General features: G+C 35.3%; 1 protein-coding gene across 2 annotated transcripts in view; it reads left to right on the top strand.

Moving 5' to 3' along the window:
- ODAD2 (outer dynein arm docking complex subunit 2) overlaps positions 1–23,141 on the top strand; it is an 88,674-nt gene that overhangs the window by 42,434 nt on the left and 23,099 nt on the right. The window contains exons 17-19 of one of the 2 annotated variants that reach the window (XM_030010680.1): positions 4,782–4,896; positions 18,197–18,385; positions 18,923–19,144. In XM_030010680.1, the coding sequence (XP_029866540.1) occupies positions 4,782–4,896; positions 18,197–18,385; positions 18,923–19,144 (526 nt within the window). The remainder of the gene's footprint in view (positions 1–4,781; positions 4,897–18,196; positions 18,386–18,922; positions 19,145–23,141) is intronic. The other variant, XM_030010683.1, reaches the window with a different exon arrangement.

The raw sequence follows: 23,141 nt of genomic DNA, 5'->3' as shown, positions 1-23,141 counted from the left end.
CCACCATGTTTCTTAGTTGACACTTTAACTTCTACAAGTACTGAGTGGAAGATACAATAGTGTTACTTTTCTGCACCAAGCCTTTACTTTAAGGCAACTTCAAGCAATCAAGTGATTCTTATTGACTCTATTGAGCTATGTAAAACAAAGAACAGCAGCCAACTTCTCTCACAGCAAAAATAAGTTGGCTTATCTTAAAAAAAAGCATAACTATTTGACTGAAATTCCTTACTATTATGTGGACAGCATGAAGCTGTTCTCCATACTCAGTCTGCTGCACAGCCAGTGACAGAGATGCTGCTGTACATCTTTTATGTATATTTGTGTTTCTGAGGAACTTTTTACAAGTTATTCTGTTTTCTCTTATTAAAAACAGAGGACTAGTGCTTATTCTTTAACTGCCACTAGATTTTCATTTGCCCTTTTCATTTGAAAACCCATAGACTTCATCTCTAGCATTCAAAACTGAGGGTTTAGAATCTTATAAACTAAAATGTACAATTATTTTAGCCAAACAGATGCAGTTTGAGTCATTGGTATATAATACTATTTATCAAAGCAGTCCACAGCAACTAGTGAAAGTTTTAAGAAACATGCTACATTGTGGTTTCAAGAAAGACGAGATTACATTCTGCCAGAATTAAACCCTGTAATCTTACCAGTGAGCACAATACAGAGTCAGTATAACTTTGTTTATTTACATTTGTATTTGTGGTCTGAATTGGCAGGCAATTAAACTAGAGTCCTCAAAAGTTCTGGCAAATAACACTGTAACAGAGAAAGATGATAGATATAACAAACAGATGTCTAGGCTATGTGTGTATGTGTGTTTAAGCAATTCATGTTGAAGTTTCTACTGGAAACGTTCAATATTAAGTTTGAATTTGAAAGAGAAGTACTATTTCAGATTAACAGCTTTGCTAGTTTCAGATATGTGTTAAAAAAAGCAAAGTAAATTTCTAGAATTGTGACCCACACCTTGCACAGACATATCATGATATTCAGTGATGTCCTGATATCAAGGTTCTTAAATGAAATAATGTGAAAAGTCTTTATTAAACAACTGTTGACTGTACACAGAGAACAGAAGTCATTAAAAAAAATTATCTTGTTAAATTATCTGCACTGGTCAAATAGCAAATAACAATTCACTGTAACCTAGACATTCCAGCAATCTCCGAGTGGGTTTAACTGCACTAAAATTATTTGCCCATAAGACATATTCTATATACACCATACATCAGCTGTTCTGAGTGGAAACCAGGAAGACGACTTGCTCATACACCTTGCAGTTGTCTTTTTCTAGGAGTGATGTCAGCTGCATACCCCTTCACCTCTGCTTTAATCGTAGCTGGCCAGCACAGGAGTGCATGATAGGAGCGCCTCTTCACTCCAGCTATTTCTAACTGCCAATACAACTACTCTTCGTTATTCTGAGGAGCAGAATAATCTACACCTTGTTCTAAATTGTATCAGTGATCAAATAAGAACAGTCTACAACAAGGCACAGAGCTTTGAATCAGAAGAGGTGGCCACTGGCCATGTTGGTACAGGTCTATTGTGAGATGCCTCTGCTGTGTTAAAGTATAGAGCCACAATAGTTCAGAATCTGGGATCTTGCTTCTGAACTCTGCATATTTATATATTGTTAGGTACTTACAGAGAAGTAGCAGACAGCAATTACCTATAATAAAGTTTAGATTTCTACTTTGGGTGACTTTCATGCCTGTTAAGATTTTGACTGTTAATAGTGTTCTGTACATTAGATACATTACATACATGCAGATCAGCTATTCTATAAAGCAGTTAAATATTAGAACTTCAAAATAGTAAATATTAAGATTTTTTTATATCAACTAAATATCGTATTATTTCAGCTTTTATGAGATTCCTTTCAGCTTTCAAAGAAAATGTTCTTAGTAAAAGACTTGTCCTTTAACAGTCCTGTGAGTTGTTGCTTAATTCAGATTTAACTGTAGTTTAATTTTATCATCATAATGTCAACAAATTATTGTAAAATATATCATTTAAGTGACCGTAACCACAGAGTGACTAATGTACTAGCTATGGATGAATACAGAATTGAATGCCAACCAAAGTAAATTTTAAGGTATGTTTGCTTGTATTTATTGTGGTAAGTAGCTTTATTACAGCATCCTGCTAATAATGTTATAATAAATTTGGGGAAGAAAATTAGATACAAAAGCTATATACAAAAGCAAATCAGAATATTGTTTAGCATTAAGCCATCAGAGCTGAAATTTTCAAGATTTTCAAGACTTTTTTTACAAGTTATTTTCTCATCTCTCTCTGTTTATTTGTAAAGAAACCTAAATGTGTATTTTTGTCCACTTTAAAAAGGAATTTTCACACAGAAAGGAAACTAATGTCTAAGCACTTTTATAGAGGAAACGTTTTTCAGGGCCATTTATTTTAGTGTTCCCTTTGCTTTTATAGCAGATATGCTCGTTTAACACCCAGTTTCTTCATCTGCTACATTGTGCAGAGAAACCATAGAAAGATAAAAAATTGAACTATTTAGCAATGCTTTCTTAATTGGCAAATATATGTTCTCAGCAAGATGAAAATAAAAGGGTTTGTGCTTGTATGGTGATTACACAACAATAATTCTTCCAGTATGAGAATTTAAGAGCATCGCTCTTGTATGTGGAGTTCTTTTCATTTGAGTTAATCTAGTGTAACTGAGAGAAAGCAGTAATCAGTGACGAACAATGTCATTTTGAGATTTGTTTGTTTAGTCCATACTGGTTTTTAGTTCAATTTTATAGATGTTGAATGGATGGAGGACTACGCTTTCAGATATTCTGAGCTGTTCTGTTGGGTCTAAGACAACTGGTCTTTCTGGTCTTCAAGCAAAAGGCAAAACTCTTCTTTAGAAAATGAACCATAGAGTGAGGCTAATTTACCTTGAAAAGCTGAAGAGAAGACAAGAAAACTGAAAAGAAAATGAAAGTAAACTTTAAATTGAAAAGGAAGCTTTCAAAAAAATAGAAAGGAGAGATAAATCAGCCTAGAGGTTGTTTTTTTAAGTGTGGTGGAAAAAATCTGAGCTCAATGTTTGGCTTCTATCTCTTGATTTTTATATACTGGTTGGAGCTGGGTCATTTATATTTAGCGCCTCTTGGGAGGAAGTACCTCATGTTGGTAAATGGTCAGTACTCTGCTTGACTAGGAGAAAGATTCATGGGTTCTTTTTTAATTAATTCCAATATAGGAAAAAAATTCCTTGTGCTTTCTGAAATGACAGGAAAGTAATATTAAAATTGCTTAAAAGTGTTTGGGCTTTGGAGGGATTTAAAAGCTTGTTTTGAAGCTTTTACTTAAGTCATTCTTACTATGTGAACATATATATGCAATTGTGTAGTCCATGATCATGCTGTTTTATTTTGTTGTGTTAAGACTTTTGAATTTGTCCTTTGAATAGTGATTTTCTTGCAGTTGATTTGGAGCCGAGTATGTAAAACAAGCTGTATTAAAATTAGCAGAACATAAAAAATTTATAGTGTCTCAGCTTAACCATAGCTTTGTGCAAAAACTATTATTTTGAAAAACATAGTTGTTTAACCAGTTTGCATAAAAGCATTATGAATAAAATCCTTGGTTATTTTATACAGAGTTCATGTCCTTAATTTTTTTTTCGCTTGAAATGATGATAGGATTACATACAAAGCTGATTTTATAATTAGTTGAAAAATTTCCTTTCAAACCTGTATATAGTGAACACAAATGAGATGTTTTATCTGATGTTTTTAAGCACAATCTGTATTTAAATTTCTCTTGTATTTACAATTAAGGATGTAGACTGATTTATACAATTGAATTACTTTTGAGGTTAGATAATGAAGGTGTACTTGCTTTTCTTTATCTTCAGCTCATCTGCTTTGGGTTTAACATATCTTTTTGAAAAAAGGCATATTTGTAAAGGCTATTAAGTTTTGTTTGACCTTCCTTTCCGTTTAAAGTATTCACTGGGCCCTAATGTGAAATTATGATCCCCAAGCCTGATTGATATGTAAACATAACACAGATGGTGTAGAGATGATTCTGATGGTAATTCATTTTTCAGCTAGTCATGAAGATACTTTGATTACAGTGTGTTTAAGTAATTATAGCATAGTGTTCAGTGTTAGTCTTGTTGGTAAGGAACACATGGGAAACAAGTTACACGTTATTCGTACCCAACAAAGGATGCTCTGTGGTGTGACCATTTTAATTTCTAATGCTAGATTAGAAACATAGTATTTTAAAATATGTCACAGAGTAAGGTAAATACATTAAGCATAGACTGAATAAAAAGTTAAGTACATAGTTTGGGGCATAAATATTTGTTTTGGAAAGTATTTGTTACTATATGAAAGAAGCCACTATGCTTGAATTCAGATTTCACTTTGCATGCAGATCGTTAAAAAGTCACTTGCTTGTTTTCACATTTATATGAATTCTGGTTATAGTGTAGTTTACTTTATCTTCTATAAGCATTTTGAATGACAGTGCTGAGAAAAAAGTAAACAATATTAATGAGATTTAGTTAGAAAACATATTCTGTCTTTACGTGATTTGTTCATACCCATCTGCTATAGTAAGCAATGTTTACTGAATATGTTGATGGCAATTAGCTGACAATAAAACACAAGCAGTTACATAAAGTTACATACCGATATTTCTTAAAGCAGTGTTCCAAACAAACAGATATAATTTAAAATTTAACATTGCCTACTCCATAATTAATTATCTCTTTTTTTGGTCTGTTTCTGCAATAGGATAATTGACCGTCTAGATGGAGTTCGTTTGTTATGGTCATTGTTGAAAAATCCTAATCCAGATGTTCAAGCAAGTGCAGCTTGGGCTATTTGTCCTTGCATTGAAAATACTAAGGTAAGAGAGGATTTAAAGTAATAGTTTTGTTATATATATACTCACATATAATTTTTATATTTGAATGATTTCCAGCAATACTATGCTGTTTGCTACTTACACTCTCTTTATTTCACTCTGTTAACTGCTTAAAAAAAATGATGTATTCACTTTTCAAAAGTGAATAGTCCTCCATCTAGCACTCATTATAGCATTCTTTGCTATTTGTTTTGTTTTGTTTTGCCTTTACAGTGCTTACTCTATTTGGAAAATATATTTTAATAACTTATCAGGACCTAAACTTACTGTTCCGAAATAAAGCATGCTGCAAATCTGACAATGCTGAAAACAGAAAGCTTCTACTCACAAGCTATGAATAGCACAGGTAGTTGTAGTTGTTCTCCACTATGAGGTACTTCAGCCATGTTCTCAAGAGACCATCATTTGGTTTCAGAGCATATTTCAGACTCGGTGCCAAGGTAATCCTTAGATTTTCTGCTCAGACTGCCAACAAAAAGTGCCAGTTGTGAATAGTGGTTGTTGTGCAGGTCAGTTGTGCACAGAAGACCGAGCTATTCATTTATTTCATGTAAGTTTCCAAATAGAGATAAAATGGTGAGTGTAAGCTGTAAGTCATCTTCAGTGAATTTTTACCACTGACCTGTGGTAAAATAAATGGGGAAGGTTTTGTCTCCCATTAGAAGTTTCCTAGAATACTAAGTAGACTTTTATCCTTAAGCCTTGTAATCTTGTACAGTAATATCTTGCATTTCTATCTACCTCCATATGTAATGCAGCTTTTGCATCTTCTCTCTACTATACCACAAAAATATATCCTTCTACATATCATTTGAGATCCTGACTATGTAAAGAATGGAAATTCCTTCAAAGTGCTAGATATCTTGAGCAGGCAGTGTTTCCTATTTGAAATTGAGCACTGTATGGTTGCTATTAATTTATATAGATGGATGAATGTAGATACAGATATATGGATGAAAGTGTTGTGAGAACATTTGGTCTTGATTTTTATAACTTAAGCATTTTCTATTTCTTCACAATGATTTCTACAATCGCAGCTTGCTTGCTGTTTTTCAGACATGCTGGTTATTCTGAATTATCTTTCTTTTTTTTTTAATGTATACTCTAGTATAATGAAATTTTTTGTTACCTAATGGTGGGGTGTATACATGTCTCCTCTGTCAAGATATGACTATACCTGCGTCTCTCTTGAACAATATTGCTATAACTGAATGTTAAAATATTACTTTGTCTCAGTACTGAGGTAGTACTTATTATGTGTAAGACTCTGTGACCTGTAGTGCCAGAGCAGAACTGCACATTGCTAGACCTTCCACTAAAAGCACTTTTTCAGAAACTAAGGGGATAGAGGACAGCTACTGAAATTACAGACTACATGGATTTTTTTCTTGTTTTTTTCCCCAGGATATTTGATGAGTGTAAGCTATGTACATCCTTAGTGTAGCTATCCTCCTTTCATCTCTCTTGGCTGCCTGCCCAAATGCTAATCTGTGACCCCACAAAGAGTTCTTTGTGTGAGACTGAGGCAGAGCGGCACACTGAAACAAACCTACCAATAATACCCTTTCCTCTGACACTGAATGGAAAGAAATATGTATAAAGCAGCAATTATAGCCACGCTGTGGAAGTGCAGTAACTATTTCTACCTAAACAAAATACTGATTTTTTTATTCAAAGTTAATAATATTCAACAGTTTACATGATCTTCCAAGAAGCACAGTTTCGTTTATGTGTGCTTGATTCAAAAGCAGTAGTAAGTATATGACTTTAAAAGGATTATGTGCATTCAGGCTTTTCCAAAGCTGTACTTGGGACTGCAAACCATGTTTCAAATAGCTGTGAGCTTAGAATCTGGATTTGTTTTCTTTTTGTGTTCTTTTGTGGAAGCTGTAGTGGTTCTCTTTCATAGTGTGGAGGTTCATAGATGAAATAGAACTTGTTAATAGTATCAGAAACAAATCTTTATAACAATGTAGTGCAGCATCCATTTTTCTGCACAGACATTTTCTGTGCATCCAACTTAAAGGCTATTTTCTATGATATGTATAAAATCTTAGAAGCTAATCTATCATACTGATAGGGCTGTTATTGTCATAGTATGTGAGTAGATGATTATCTCTCATGCACTTACTCTCACCATAATCTGTTTAAGATTCAAAAGTCTACCATTCCTGTTTTACCATTAGGGGAATAAGAGTCACAAAAGGCCAAGCCTTGTTTTCTCGAGATGTTTAGGTGCTACCCAGTTTTGAGCCTTTGGGTCTAACTAGTTTGCCTGCTATTAGACAGGAAGTTAATTGCAAAGGGAGCAGAATCCAAGTTCCTGTTACCCTAGATGATATATGTTGACAGTTGCATTATGGTGGCTGGTTCAGAGTACTTTCCAAAGAATCAAATTGTATCAGTATGATATAGCGAAGTGATATTGTCTGTTACAGCAATGTGATATAGGTCGGTGATACTTGGTCCAGGACAGATCTAAGACTTTTTAAATAGAGGATATAAATTGTACACTGTAGTACATAAACTGTTACAGCTCTGACAGACATAATACTCGTTTGGTATCAGTCATCACTTTGGTATTCTGGCATTAGTTCTAAATATTTTTAGCCTTAAGAATTTCTTGTAGAGTGAAGATCTTACAGGTAGGCTGGCAGTGATATAATTTGGGTGGTAGAGCTCTCCTGAGAAAATTTGCACAGAAGCTGTGAGTGCTACTTGTGAGTCTTAGACAAATACCTCATGATTTTGCATAAATTCGTTCATACATTTCTTTAAAATATAAGACTTAGAGACAAGAATGTCATTTATTCAAAGGAATTATCTTAATAGAAGCAGATTCTTATTAATTAGTTCCTTACTTCCAGAAGGAAAGTTACTACTGCAGTCACATTGGTCATGGCAAAGTGTAATTGCACTGTCCAAGAAACACAAATGATTATGAAAAATGGCTAAAAGAAAAGTCTACTCAACTCTGTTGATTTTGGAACAGCAATATTTGGTTATGATGCTTCTTTGAAAAATGGTATTTATAATGTTCTCCCAACATACATTGGCCCAAACAGAAAAATTTAGAGAAACTCTACAAAGATGTTATTTGGGCTATTATAAAATTCATCCAAAGGCCTTGTGCCATAAGAGGAAAACTGCCAGCTTGAGTTTGTATGAAAATACCTATTTCCTCACAGAGTAACCTTTAAATAGAATGTCTTGAAATAAATAAAAAAAGAAAAGAAAAGAAAAGAAAAAGTTGTAGAGGTTATTTTTCATCCTCATATTTAGTAGAGTTTTAGGTGCAAACAAGAAAAGGAATGGTAATGTCAGTCATTATCTTTTGCTCTGTCCTTTGTCTGTGCTTGCGTATCAGCTTTCAACTTTCAAAGTTTCAGTTTTAGCCTTTACAACTGTAAAGGCTTTCTTAAAGAACTTCAGGAAGCCAGCTACATATAAAGTCTGTCAAAGTAATTTAAGTAAACAGTCTGAGACTGTGGAGTTGAGAGAAGAGAGGGAGAAAGTTATTCTATTTTCTTATAATGTACTTGTAAAATGACATCTCACACTTTGATAAAGCATGATTTCCACCCCCACCAAGTTATTGCCTCCCTTCTAGCTCTGCAGTGGAATTTCATGGGTGTGATGAAGGATGATCAGCCATCTAAAGTTGTCTGTGTATTTCCTACATACAGGAAAAGAGAATCTCCATGCTGACACAAAAAAACCCAAATCAAAACTAAACCAGGTTTAAGAGGGAAGGGAAGGGTCATGAGATCAGTATGTGTGAAGGTCAAGTAGCCTTCACTCTTGCAAAAGTATTATATACTGAGGAGGTGGCTTCTACTGGAGCCAGCAGTCTGGAGTAAACCTGTGGGTGGAAAATATGCTGCTGATGACCCATGCTATTTAGGATTCTTACATAGATTTTGCTTGTTATGGAAATTTTAATGTAACCATATGTATAAAACCACAGAGAACATTTCTTTACTAAAAGTAACAAAGAAATGTAGTTGAACTTGGAAATTCTTCTGATATTTAACAAATAGTAAAATTATTTGCTGTTTTAAATGAATTAAGATGGTTTGTTTACACGTTTTACTAATTTTAAACTGTAGTGTGTAAAGATCAGTCATGCTTCATAACGCACACTGTTGTTCATTTGTTTTATATTTTAAAATTTTACTTAAGTAGTACCAATACATTTTTGTTTATGTACCATTCTTTTGTTAAGCCTATAATGTCAAAATTCCCTACTTGAGTATGTACAGCATTTTCCAGTTTCTTTGTTTTCCTTGCTATGCTTCTTGCAATTCTATACAGAAACCTTGGCAGTTCAGACTTAGTGCTCTTACTGCTCTCTTTCCATTTTCCTATTTGTTTTCTCTAGACACTATCATTTTTAACATCAGTCAGTCATATCTACTTCTCTAGATTTGATCTCATTTTTATGCAGCTTTTAATCCCTGATATCTGGATGCAGACTTTCCAAATTTTTAAGAGTTTGTTATGAAGTAAACTTCAAAAGAATACTATAAGAGAGACAAAAAGGAATTTTTGGCTTGCCCCTCAGGCCTTCCAGAGCAGCAGGGTCCTTGGAGATTTAGGAAGCCCAGGAAGCCAGAACTGGCTTGGCGAATCCATAGCTGGCTGCCATGCTTGATAGGGTACATGCAGAACTAGCCTGTCCAATGATTTTTGACACAGGTTGCCTAGAATTTTAGTGAACCAACTATCAGGAGTTGTTTGGGCCTCCTATAGACATGTTACATTACCCTGGAGATCCTGAATGGACTGACATAAATTGCCCTGAGGTTCTTAATATCCACAAATATAGGAGACCTGTTCCTGTAATACACGTAACTGAAAGCTGGGAAGCAAAGGGAAACTAAGAGCCTAACCCATATCTCCCTCTTTGGGGAGCCTCAGGTCCTAAGTTCCATGCAAAACAGCTGCCTGAGAGCTTGGAGACCATAAGAAGCCAAAAAGCTTAGGAGCTCCTGGAGACCTGGCTTTCCAGCTGTTTGGCAGTCCATCAGGCAAGAAGTCAGGGATTCTGTGAAAACCAGAAGCCAAGCAGCCTGGCAGGCTACTCACCAGCCATCTGGCTGACAAGAGAAAAGATGAAGAGGCACGCTGGTAATTTAGCCTGCCTTTCTGCCTGGTTTCTGTCAAAACTTTTCAAGAAGTCGTTGTGTTCTTATGGAAGGTTTTGGTTCCATTCCATTAGCATTTTCTGATGGAATACCGTTCCACTGGAAAATATTTGACCACCTTTCCTTGTAACTTGGTTTATAATAGCTACACATGCTAGTCAACAGCTTGTCATGTAGCTTCTGTACTTTTAAATTAGACTTGCTAATTGGATTTTAAAAATCTATGAGGAGTTTAAACACCTCACGTTTTTTCTTCTTCATCTCTTTGTTTTTCCTTCTTGTCCATCTCACTTTTTTCCTGACTTTACCCTCTCTCTTGCCCCATGGGACTTCCATAGATTTTAAGGCAAGAACAGAGCATGGAGATCATTGTGTCTCATTTACTGCATAATATAAACCAGAAAATTTCAAGCAATCATTTTATCTAGTGCAGAAGCTTTTGATTGAAATATAACATATTTTATACTTCATGCCTGTTGTTCTGATTCTCAGTGGTCTGTAATGGTAAGTGGTACAATATGATATGATTGCCTTCTCATATACCACTCTAATTTATGGAACTATGCCGGAGTTGCACAGACAAACAATAATTGTTATAATGGTTTATTAGTTTGTGTTGTCACTGCATTGGTTGTTTACCTAGACTGTCCTCAGAACATTCCAATATTGCTGTCTTGCATCTCTACAATATTAAACTACATATTAGTGATGACTATCTCATAAACATATTAATAATTATAAGAAGTTTGCTTAGGCACTTATTTGGATTCAATTCAATCCAAACCCAGTGGAAACAATGTTTAGTTTTTCCAGTTATTCAATGTTATCTTTTTTTCATACTTCCATTATTAAAATGCTTTTCAAAATAATCTAAAGCAAATCATGACATTTTCTCTATTGTGGCCTCAAAGGACTTTGATATTAGTATTTTCACTGCTTCTGTGAAAAAAAATAGGATTTTGGCATTTACCCAGGAGTAACTTCAGTGATAGTTGTGAGGAGGAAGAGGAAGAGTATGTGTAGTCCACCAGACTGAAAAGTAAGGAAAACAATATAAAAAAGGACTACTAGAAGTTGCATGAGTGACTGTAGACTTTTTTTTTTCCCCCACCATCTTTTAGAGAACATGCATGCCATGCTTTCTTGGGCTGTACGCTTACCTAATGGACTTTGCTTTTGTTTCTTGAAACTATCAACAGCAATATACTTGCCAAGTCTTTAACTGTGTGATGATCAAATCCCTGAAGAGCAAGGAGTAAGGAATTCTGCTCTTCCAGGAGCCATGTTAAAGCTACTCTGCTTTGCTGCTCTGGCTTTAGCTGCTTCAGTGAGGTGAAGAGGACAGGAGAATCCACGTTGATTGTCTGCTGTTGTTTTCCCAACACATTGCATTTTCCCAACACAGAAGAAAAGTTGTGAGATGTAGTGAAGTAGTCTCATCTTACAAGATGTTTCTTCATCTGTTCTGCTACAGTGGAAGCCTCCACAGCTGTATAGACAGGAATAAAATTAGCCTTTAAATATAAATTGATTAATTTTGCCATTGAACTGTTTAATAAGAAAAATTAATAGAAACTTCATTACATAAATTGTGTCTCCCTTTTTCACTGAACAGCTATAATATAGAAATTTATCTGTTCCATTTCTTTATTTAGAATTTTAAATTGGGTTGTGCATTAGGATGATAAGTTATTCAGTTGGCAATAGGGGATGGAAATGGACAGCTTCCTTCATTAAAGAAAAGGTAGTTTAAAGATGACTCGTGATAACTAAGGTTTATTTGCACAGCTCTACCATCACTTTTTTGGAGCAAAAGCAATTCAATTTGACAAATTAGCTTTGACACCTTAAGCTTTTTAAGATGTTCTAAGAGTGAAATACTACTTGTTTTTAGTGGAGAAACTTTTATCTTTCAAGTGGAGTATTTTTAAAGATAAACACAATGTGTTTTTGTAATACGGTGTTTAGCTTTAAATCTTTCAAATAAAGAAACCAGTATTCACTTTGGAAGAAATAAGAAAGGAATTCAGTTACAAAAGAATTCAGTAGTTCTTTTACAAGAACTGTATGTCTCAACTTAAGGCTGATGAACTTTACTTATTGAAAATAACCACAAAAAACCATATAATACAATGACAAGAGAACTCAAAAATCCCAAACGTTCTCCTTGTATAAATACTGCAGAGATCAAGTGGTTTTTCCAAATCTGTCTTTCTGCAAATATCGTAATGCTTTCTGCTCCTAATTAAAAAAAATGTGTAAAGCTGGTCTATCTCTCAGTATTTCTGCTCTTGGCAGAAGCCAATGTAGAAATAAGTGAAAAGGGAAAGTTAACTAAATTTTGTTAAAAAAGTCATGCAGTTCAACAAGATGAAAATATATGATTAAAGAGTAGCAGGATGAGGCTTTTATTAGCACAGCAGGTAACTTTGCTGGCCTCAGCATCTGTGGCAGGTGGGCTTATTTTACTACTTGAGATTGCAAACTCCTCCCTTTGAATGCAATTTTAAAATAGTATTTATCCTACTTTCTGAGGCTAAAAACTTTGTTGCCAGCTAGTTAGAAGATGTGGTCATGTGAAGTCATAAGAAATCCTCTTATCTCTTCCCATCTTCTTCAGCCACTTAAAATGTAGTTTAACAATCCATACTTTTTCATATCTGTCACCTCAGGTTAAATATTACCATAAAAGTTATAATAATGATGAAGATTTAAAATTAATATATTTCCTGTTAATACAGTGAAACATTCTTGCTCCCCTCCCCCCCAATTTTTTTTAACATTTTTATTGCTTCTTTAAATGTCTTTGTTCAGCTCAGGAAATATTATTGGTAAAACAAAAGCATTCAACCTATCATTAACACATATGCTCAGATGTATACAATAAAATTATCTATTTTATTGCTTATCAGTAATTTTATCAGTATTTTTATCTTTCAAGACTGTTTCTTAGGCTTTATTCTTACCATACCCTTTTTTTTTTCCTGCCTAACTTGAACTGAGTAGCCTTGTTAGGACAACTAAGAAGTAAGGTTTTGTCACAATCGATAAGGGGGGAAGTAAATTACCTAAATTCTCTTAATGCATTTTTCTTTTCTTTCAAGTTGTTTTTTTGTATAGCTGTAGCCTAAGATGTTCTCTAAGCTTTTCAAAATACTTGAAGTTTGTTGAATAACCTCATATGTAACATTAAAGAAAGTAAATGTAGTTTAATGGCTCTACTAATAGATTAGAGTTTGCTAAAGTATAAATGTAGTCTTGGGCTGGAAATGGAACACTCTCCATTTCAAGTTCGATATCAAAATCATGTTATTAGCCAATAGTAAACTACCCAGACTTTGAAACAATGCCATTTATATATCTGCAGTGAGATTTAAGGACTACAGGTATATACAAAAGCTTAACACACACTAATAGCTGGAAATGACAAACCCTTTGGGTTAAGTCACACAAAAAAAGTTGTGGGTCGATTAATTTAGAAGGTAGAATTTAAAGATTGCATTTTTTTTCAATGTGAAAAAAGACTTCTAACGACGTTATATATGATTTTTCTTATGTTACAAAAATAAGTGTAGGTGAAAATGCCTGAGAGTATTTGGAAACTAAAATCACAGAAATTACTTTAGACTTTATAGTATGAACAGCTATCTCATCATTAATACAAGTATACTCAAAGAACATAGATTCAAAAGAATTAAATCCAGACTTCTGCAATCACAGGCACAACTTCATATAATTTCTTCTTTAAATATCTTTAAAGTATGGCAATTGTATATAATAAATACACGTCTTTCAGTAAAAAAAAAGAGTAGAAATTTACTGTACAAAGCAAGTATGTGGTTTTGCTAAATGATACCAAAACGATTGCATTTATTGTTTAAATTTCTTTGGGGAAAAAAAAAAAGATCTTGTACGTAACATAATGGATTTTAAAGGTCTCGTTTCAGTCCTTCTTTCTGCTCATTGTTCTTCAAATTTCTTGCTGCTTTGCTTTTCTCTTTGTCTTGCACAGACCACCAGACTACACCCACAATCACATTTGGGAAACTTTCCTGACATGTGGTTTCTGCAGTTTCCCTCTGCTTTTCATCACTGGTAGAAGGTTCTGTCCTTGTGTTTAGCCAGTTTCACAGACAATTATTGAAACTCTTTTCTTTTACTTACTGCTGGATTGTTTATATATTATTCCATCAGTTTAATTGGACCGTACTCCTTTACAAAATGTGGAAAGTATAAGCTTGTCAGAAGAGAAATTTAACAAGTAGGGTTATAATCACCTGGAAAGAAAAAGTGTACAGGTAGGAAAATATAAAATGTACATAGTAGTTCATTAGGATGGGATACAAATTATCCTATCTCTTCATGAAACATCTTTCAAGAACTTGAATAATAATACACAGATATCTGAATCATGCAGAAAAGCAGAATCGTTTTCCTGTATAGCAGGGCCCCTTTCAAATCTTAGACGCTTTACTGTAGAGTTTACCTGTTGAACAGAAGCCTTTCTCACTTGTTGAGCCGATATTTAGACACAAGGTAGTGCACACGTCTGTAGTAACTTTAAAGGAATTGAAGTAAATGTAAAATATATCATTTTCTTTCCTTCTTCTGTGTCTGGTCATTTAGCTTTCTAGCCCTCTAATACATATAGGTAAGAAATGTCTGTGTAGAAATCTTTCTCTGTAACCCATTATCTACCACCTTTGGTCAAATTTTAAGATTTCAAGACAGACATGAAAACTGATACTGAGAAATATTGTTTTTATCCAGGTGATTGTCTGTAGATACATTTACAGTGTGGTATGCATACACTAACAATGACAGAGAAACGTTTATGCTAGCATGTCCATGGGAAACACGCTGTAAGCCCACCTCCCTTTACATGCAGCTCACATGGTAATAGAAGTGGCAGACCACTGCCCACCCTTCTCTGTTTCTCTCAGCTGCTTTTCTGAGTCACAAACCTGTATTGTCCTTCTGCATAAACATTTAGATCCTCTTTTAATTTCTGTAAAGACCTCTGTTATTTGTTCATTCTGGGGTTTTTAGGACTTCAGACGAAGTTTGCTCTTGGATACTACCCTTTTTCCACATGTTGTGGCTTCTGGTTTTGACCCTCACACTATATGGCTTTAACCTCTCCTTTCCAGTCGCAAGAATTGCACTGCCTGTTCTGGACAATGTTTTGTTCCTGATGGGCCTACCCACTGCTTTTGCTTTCTGTGAGAGGGAAACATCAGTTAAGAGTTCTGTTTGGCATTTAGACCCAGAACTAAAAAGGATGAACTGCACAGCATCTTCTGGAATTTTTATTTACCAAGTCCATGAGCAATTTGATGGATTTTTTCAGCAAAGCTAACACAATAGAATTGGACCCTACTCTGTTCATAAATCAGCCCCCAAAAAGAATTAAATATAATCAAAACCATTCTTGGTCTCAGGGTCACTCCCTAGCCCCAGGAAAGTTCATACTATCCATGTTTGCACTTTCATGAAGTTGTAAGACCTTTCAGCCCAAAAGGGTTTCAGGAGAGTGTCTGGTAGTTTTAATTCAAAATTCTCACCTGTTGAAGGAAGCAAATGAAAGTAATTCCACCTGCAGACCTTTCTTTCCATCTCTGCACATTTACTATCACCGAGGTGCACAAGCTAAAATTTCTTGTGCAAAGTTACTGCTAACTATTTGCCCAGTTGCTTTTACTCTCTTTCCAGTGTAATAACAGTTTGACACCAGGCCATCCAATGCCACCTGCAGATGTGCCACCACGATATCACCAAGAATCTCCTCTGACCTATTTTCAATTCCTATTTTCAGTACCCTTTGTGAAGTGTATGATTTGGGCACTAATGGCATACTTCTAGTAAAAAGTTCTGTAAAAATAAGATGACCATCAAAAAATACCTGAAGTTCTTGCCCACAGTGGTTTCTGATCTGTATCTATTTCATAGTCAATAGTTCATGTGCTTTTCTTAAGTCTTATCTTTCTACAGAAATCCTTAAGTTAGCCATAATTAAGTCATTCACTAGTTTCTGTATTCATTGGACAAAGAATTTTAAGAGAACCAGTCATCTTTCCAGATCCATATCTGAAAGGTTGAAAATCTAACAGAAAATGTTGGACTGGATTATAGATTGCATAAAGAAGTCCTGATAAAACACAAATATCTATGCTTAGTATAGAGGTCTACTCAACTGACGTAACTGACGGGCCCATTCAAGTAGAAATGGTGATTTCTTCAGATTACATTGCAATACGTGATATCCTCAGGTCAGGCACTTGGAGTTCCATCCTCCCCTTTGTTAATTATTATGTTTACAGTGAAGTTTCTGCAAATGCTGTTGCATTTTGCAGTGTTGTCTTTCAGGCTCTGTATAACTAGGCATTCATTCAAAGAAGTAGACATTTTTCTATTCTGGCATTGTTTCTGTCCACGAGGAAACTGAAAAGAGATTGTCTAAAATAATGTAATCTTACATGGTGGAACATCTTACCAAAGAAAGAGATACACTTATTTTCAAGCATCTCAGTTTAACTGAGTGCAATGAATCTTGGTGTACAGCATTGGTCGGTGACTATGTAACTTAAACAGTTAAGAATTTGTGCTTAAACAAAACTTAGATTTATACCCTGTGTGGTTTTTAGGGTACATGAAGTACTGTATGCTGCATGTCACTTTATCAGATACTGTCAGTTCCTCTTTGCTTGAGGCAACCAAATGAATTCCATACCCGTTAGTTCAGTCTCACGGTGCCAAAACTGCTGGTTTCCTCTGTTTTACACATTGACATGTAAACATGTGTTTGATAATTTGAATTGACTGATAAACACAAGAGTGTGAGAACAGGCAATGCTGTGTCAGACCAAAGGTTCACTGACACTATTCTGTTTCTTATACTAGGCCACAAGGGATGCCTAAGGAAAGGTAGAACAGGGCAAATTTGTAGCTGTGGTTCCCCTCCCCAGATTGCTCTCCCACCTTCAAGAAATCTGTGGCTCAGGAACTTTCTCAATCAGAAGGAATACTTTTGTATTGAATAACCCTTAATGTTTTTTGTTGTTTGGGGTTTTTTTCTGTGAATTTGTCTAGTTAATTTCTAACATGTAAACTTCTAACAGCCACTGCAATCCTGCTCCAAGGGCTTCAACATCTTAACTATGCTTTGTTTGAAAATAACTTTGTTTTATTCTGAACATGCCACCTGCTAATTTAATCTGATGCTCCCAGGTCTTCTCCTAGAAGAGAGATCCCTGTGTGCCCTTTCCTTTCTACTCAAGATTCTATACACCTCTACCATACTGCTTCTCATTTTTCTCTTTTATAGCCTTGAGTGTCCTAGTTGGTTAGTCATTCCTTCTACAGAGCAGTTCCCTACCTTTGATTATAGTTGTCACCTTTCTCTAAACCTTTCCTAATTTTACTATAACTTTTTCAAGATGGAAAAGATGGACCAGATCTGCTTACTGTATTCAAGATCAAGGCACACTGTTTAGTTTTCTACTTCTTTTCTAAGAGCATACTTAATTTTTCCAGAATTGTGTTTGTATCCTTTAGTCACATTTTACATTGATTGTTCATACTCTGAGGTGCATCATGGTTCTCCCACAGTTGCTGTCATGACTTGTGTAACCTCCTCTCTCAAGTATTCCTGAATAGTCATTTGCATTGGTACAAGAAAATAGTATTACCACTCCTTTGTCTTAGCTGTCAGACTTAATGTAGCAAATAGAAGACGCTATGAGAGCCTAAACAGGGGTGTCTTCTGTTGGTTTAGATGCCCTAAGGTATGTGAGGCACCCACTTGGCAAATATGATACAGCAGATAAGGAGGACTTACACCCTTCTGGAGTGACAGCTTGAGGACATAAAGTATACTCGGTGGTATCTAAAGTGACACTAGATACCTTTATTTAGGCATTGAATTTATGCCTAGGTGGTGGTGTGTAAAACAGTCTAACTCTTATATGTCAATCAAGAGAGCTCTGAGTTCCAAATTAGCCATATTTCTTGGTGAAGGCAACACAGCAATAGCTGCAGTTTTGAACAATTATGTCATGCCGATCTTTTTTTTTAACATTTGCATATAAATACTGATTGAATATTTTAAAATAATATTTCTTTTGATTCTCATTTAGGATGCTGGGGAAATGGTTCGATCCTTTGTTGGTGGCTTGGAACTGATAGTCAATTTGCTAAAATCAAAGAATAAAGAAGTTTTAGCAAGTGTATGTGCAGCAATTACAAATATAGCTAAAGATGAAGAAAATTTAGCTGTTATAACAGATCATGGAGTCGTCCCTCTGTTGTCCAAACTAGCAAACACAGTAAGTAACTTCTAAACATACTATACTAAGTATCCGAGTTTCTTATGTCAGACTGCATTATACCCAACGTAGAATCCTTCCTCTATGAGATATATGTTGGACATGAAAACACTCTGTATCTGGTACTAAAATTGCTTTGGAAGATGAGCTTCATTTTGATAGTCACTGTTGCTGAATATGGCTTTTGAGAGATGCAGCTGCTGTATGAAAAAAGCACAAAGGGTTGAGAGAGCAATAAATCTGAACCATGCAGAGAATCTCAATGATGGGGCTATATGTTACATTTTAATGCTTATCTTACCTAATTTCTGGCCAGTCTAAAATCACCTTTGAAATAATACAAAAATTCACAGCACTTTGTACAAAGAGAATAGTAAAGGACTACTAGCTCCATGCCTTACAGCTCTCTCCAGTTTTTAATTGTACTGCAGTTAAATTGGGATGCCTTAAAGATGTTTGAGAATACAATTCTGCTTTCCTATGAAATTTTTATTGTATTATGTTGTCTTTAATTTATTATGTTTTTACCTTCTTCAGAACAATGACAAATTAAGACGTCACTTAGCAGAAGCCATTTCCAACTGTTGCATGTGGGGGAGCAATAGAGTTACCTTTGGAGAGACCAAGGCTGTAGCTCCTTTAGTACGTTACTTGAAGTCAAATGATCCATCTGTTCATAGAGCTACAGCTCAGGCTTTATATCAGCTTTCAGAGGATCCCAACAACTGTATCACCATGCATGAAAATGGAGTGGTGAAGGTGAGGTGGAAGGTTTTTCTTATCTGGAGTTCAAATTATTGAAGGGGTTTGACATGGTCAAAGAAGAGATGTTTCATTTGAAATAGTTCTTGAATACTGCTGTGTACCTCAAATTTTCTGGATTTTATCCTAAAAATGTTTGCTTAAGTAGTGCATTAGGAACAGTATTTCAGTACTAAAGATATTACAGCTAGGTGGTTGTTAGGAATGGAAATATAATGTGGACATTCACCACTCGACTACTTGACTTGACTCTCACCTAGGCTGGTAGTGATGTCACATCAGCATTTTGTCATTTTCAAGTGACTTTTGCGAAAGAAGTTGGGTTATCTTAATGGATAGTTGCCTAGTATGGCAGAAAGTCACCGAGGAACTGTGTGTAACTGGATTTGGGGACAAATTAAGATAGAATAATACAAACACTTAGTTTACCTGGAGCTGTTTCAGTGAATTCTGCATTTACTTATAAAAATTCTTATTTTAGGAGTTAAGTATGAGCACATTCTGAAAAGACCTTACTCTAGAAAGAATTTTTCTCTCAAAAAGATTTTTTTAGCAAAGTTTTATCTCACTAGTTGAAGCCAGTAGAGTTATTCCTTTGGCACAGGAGAGATAAGTCTTATGGCGTTAGAGATGGAGATTGTAGGAGCTCTCAATTTTCATAAATTTCCTGAAAGATTCACTGTTTGCAGACTTTTCATTTTACTTCATGTTCAGGTAAATGTATTGAAAGTAAGAGTTGACTTATGATGTAATGTTACTGTTAATATTGAATTTATGCCTGCACTAATGATTGTGCACTTTATTGTGAGCAGTTTCAATTCTGGCACAGTCTAATGGTCCTGCATTATCATACATATATCTGTAGTTGGCTATATCTGTAGTCGGGTTAAAAAGATCCATTGGTCAAAAATGTTTAACAACTCAGTTTAAATACCAGTACTTGAACTGACTGAGATCTAAGCTGCCCTTTTGGTGCTGGAAAATAATGTTTTCCCATCACAGTTGCATTATACTGGCTGCCCAGCACAGGCGAATATATACTGTACTACAGCTCAATTTGAAACTAGTGTCTGATGACTTTCTAATGTTGCTTATCTTTCCATTCAACTGACACAACCCATTTTCTGCCCTCCTGTTATCTGTTGTTTTCATTCATTTTATTATACAGGTTTTAGGTTTTATAAGTTGTAGCACACTGATTGTACTGTATAAAGCCGATTCTGATGATATACTTTTGTAATAATTCCATCTCAGTCTAGGTTAATCTTTATTTTTCAGTCCCAGTTAAAATATTTAGACTAATTAAAAACATTTATTTGCACTTGCAGATAAATAGGGATGTACAGGTGTTTAATTTTTTTATTATTCACATTATTCTGGAATAACTATAATATGTTAAGGGAGAGAAAAGACAACTGATAAAAGGAAGAGTGAAACTACAGAAAAAAGGAACTTGTGTTATGTTTGTTGCATCTAAACTTTTTTCAAGGGTGCACTTCTTTTCTTGTGTACAAGAAACTTGTATTTTTGTAATGCAGTGGACAAGTGTTTGAAAGTGGGTTTGTATGTGGGTCCATCACATATGAGAGGATATGTGACCAATTCTCATTGCGTGTGCCAGCACACACATGTATTTGTATCATATAAGCAGATATGCATTAGTAATATGACAGGAAGCAGCTGCATTTGGTCTGTGTTGAGACTAACAGCCAGGGTAGCCGTTCTGCTGAAGAGGACCTGGAGAGTGGGTTCAGCAAGCTGAACGTGAGGCAATAGGGTGCCCTGGGAGTGATGAAGGCTAACAGGATCCTGGGCTGTGTTAGCGGGAGCACAGCCAGTAGGTCAGGGGTGGCGACTTAGCACTTACTAAATCACATCAGGAGTACTATGTTCAGTTTGGGCTCCAAGTCCAGTGGAGGGCCACGAAGATGGTTGGGGACTGAAGCCCATGACTTGTGAGGGAACTGAGCTTGTCTAGCTTTGAGAAAGAAGGCCTTTGGGCAGCAGTGTCTAATAGCAGCCTGCCAGTGTCTAAGAGAAATTTATCAAGGCGACAAGGGCAGGCTCTTTACTGCAGCACATGGTAGGAGGACAAGAGACAACGTCATAAATTGAATCTGATGTGTTGCATCTAGTCATAAGGAAAAAAATTCTCCTGTGAGGGTAATGAACTCTGGGGAACAGTTCCCCAGAGAGGCTGTGGAATCTCCATCGAAAGGAATTTAGACCTGACTTGACAAAGCCATCAGCAACTGGTCTGAATTCCGTGCTGACCCTGCTTTGACTAGGAGGTTGGACTAGATGACCTCCTGAGATACTTTCCAACCCAAATGATTCTGTGATTCGTATCATCTGATTTATGTCAGATGGAAAATAATGAAAATAATAGAAAATATGGAAAATAATAATTGATCTTTGCAAACCACTTTTTCACTATCTTTTAATAATTAAGCAGTATTCTCCAGCTTCTCAATGGACTTTATTGAGCCATACTCATGGCATATTCAATTAGGGAAAACAGCCATAGATGTGATAATCCGCTTTCCCATTCAGTATCCAGAAACAGTCACCCTGTCTAATGTGGCAGAAACCTTCTTCACTATACTTAGTCAGATGGGTATCTCAAAAGAAATACTGTCAGAGGAACAGATTTAGTCACTCTGTTGTTTAGATACTTAGGGAGATGTGTAAGATAAAGTGTCTGAATTCCACTCTGTATCATTCAGAATTGAAATATTCATTCCATGAACAGAAAATTCACTTGAATTTTAGGTCAGGGCTACAAATGTATGTGACTGAGAGATGCAGTGGTATCCCACATATCTTGAAGTATTTCAAAATTCCATGAGGTTTGACTAATCCTCCTCTGTAGTTCACAAGATCTCAGTTTTTTGGGGGAAAGCAGTCTGACTGCAAACTAAACTTGTTCTGTAATGAATCTTTAAAATGCAGCCAAACGTGATCAAGAATTAAGACGTTAAAGAGCATTAAGATAAAAACATCTGTGACTGCACATTGCCATGAAGGACCTGGAATAATTCTTCATACCTGCTAAGTATCACAATATGCAAAAGTTTTGGGAAGGAATTTTGGAAGTGATGCAGAATATCGGTGTTATCACCTCTAACCTTAAAAGGCTGCACTGTTGATTCATGCCATAAGCTATTCAATTTGGTAGACTGGAATTTCTTCATAGCCAGGAGGTGACTGTGAACCAAATACATAGCCAGGAAAAAAACCCATTATGATTCCTTACTGCTTATTTTTCTTACTGGCAGTAAAAAATGAAATATCCTTGGAAGACAGTAATTTACCTGAAGGAGTAGTTCTTGCTAGTCCTCCCAAAAGCAAAAATAATGGAAGTTTGGCAGAGTGTGTTTTCGGATAAACTAAATCAAACTAGTCAAATGGTTGATGTCATCCATACCAAAGACTATCAGCCAATGCACAGTCAAATGTACTGAACAAGTGTAAATCTTTAAGAAGACATCTGTCTAGCTCTTCAAGTAAGCTGTCTTCTGTTCAGTGTCCTACTGAAGTCAGTGTATATAGCGTAGAATCTGAAGTCCTAGAGTCACCCAGCAAATGTGTAACAATGAGGTGTAACAATTTACAATTGTAAATTGAGCCTTGAAAACAAGTTTGATACTTCTATAAGATATTAATTATTTTAAGAAATCCATCTGGCTGAAGAAATTCTTTAAACACATCCTGTAATTAGTGCTAAGAGCTACGAATAGGTAGGTGATCATGGAATTATCTTATTCAACACCTGCAAATATTTCATTTTTCTGTGTGCTTGTTTTCAATTACATTCAAGTAAACATTCATGGAAGTGCTTAATTACAAATGCTGCAGACATTTAATCTGGAGAATATGAAAGTAATTCTATCTGAACAAATAAAAACATTCTTCACAAATAATATTTCTGTATTTTTAATTATCCAGATATTTTAAAATAGCATTTTTTCTAACATAGTAAGTATAAATGGAG

Source organism: Aquila chrysaetos, chromosome 3, assembly GCF_900496995.4.
Source record: "Aquila chrysaetos chrysaetos chromosome 3, bAquChr1.4, whole genome shotgun sequence".
In the NCBI taxonomy this organism is placed as follows: domain Eukaryota; kingdom Metazoa; phylum Chordata; class Aves; order Accipitriformes; family Accipitridae; genus Aquila; species Aquila chrysaetos.
The sequence above is the reverse complement of the archived record's forward strand: the minus strand, read 5'-3'. Positions and strand labels throughout refer to the sequence as shown.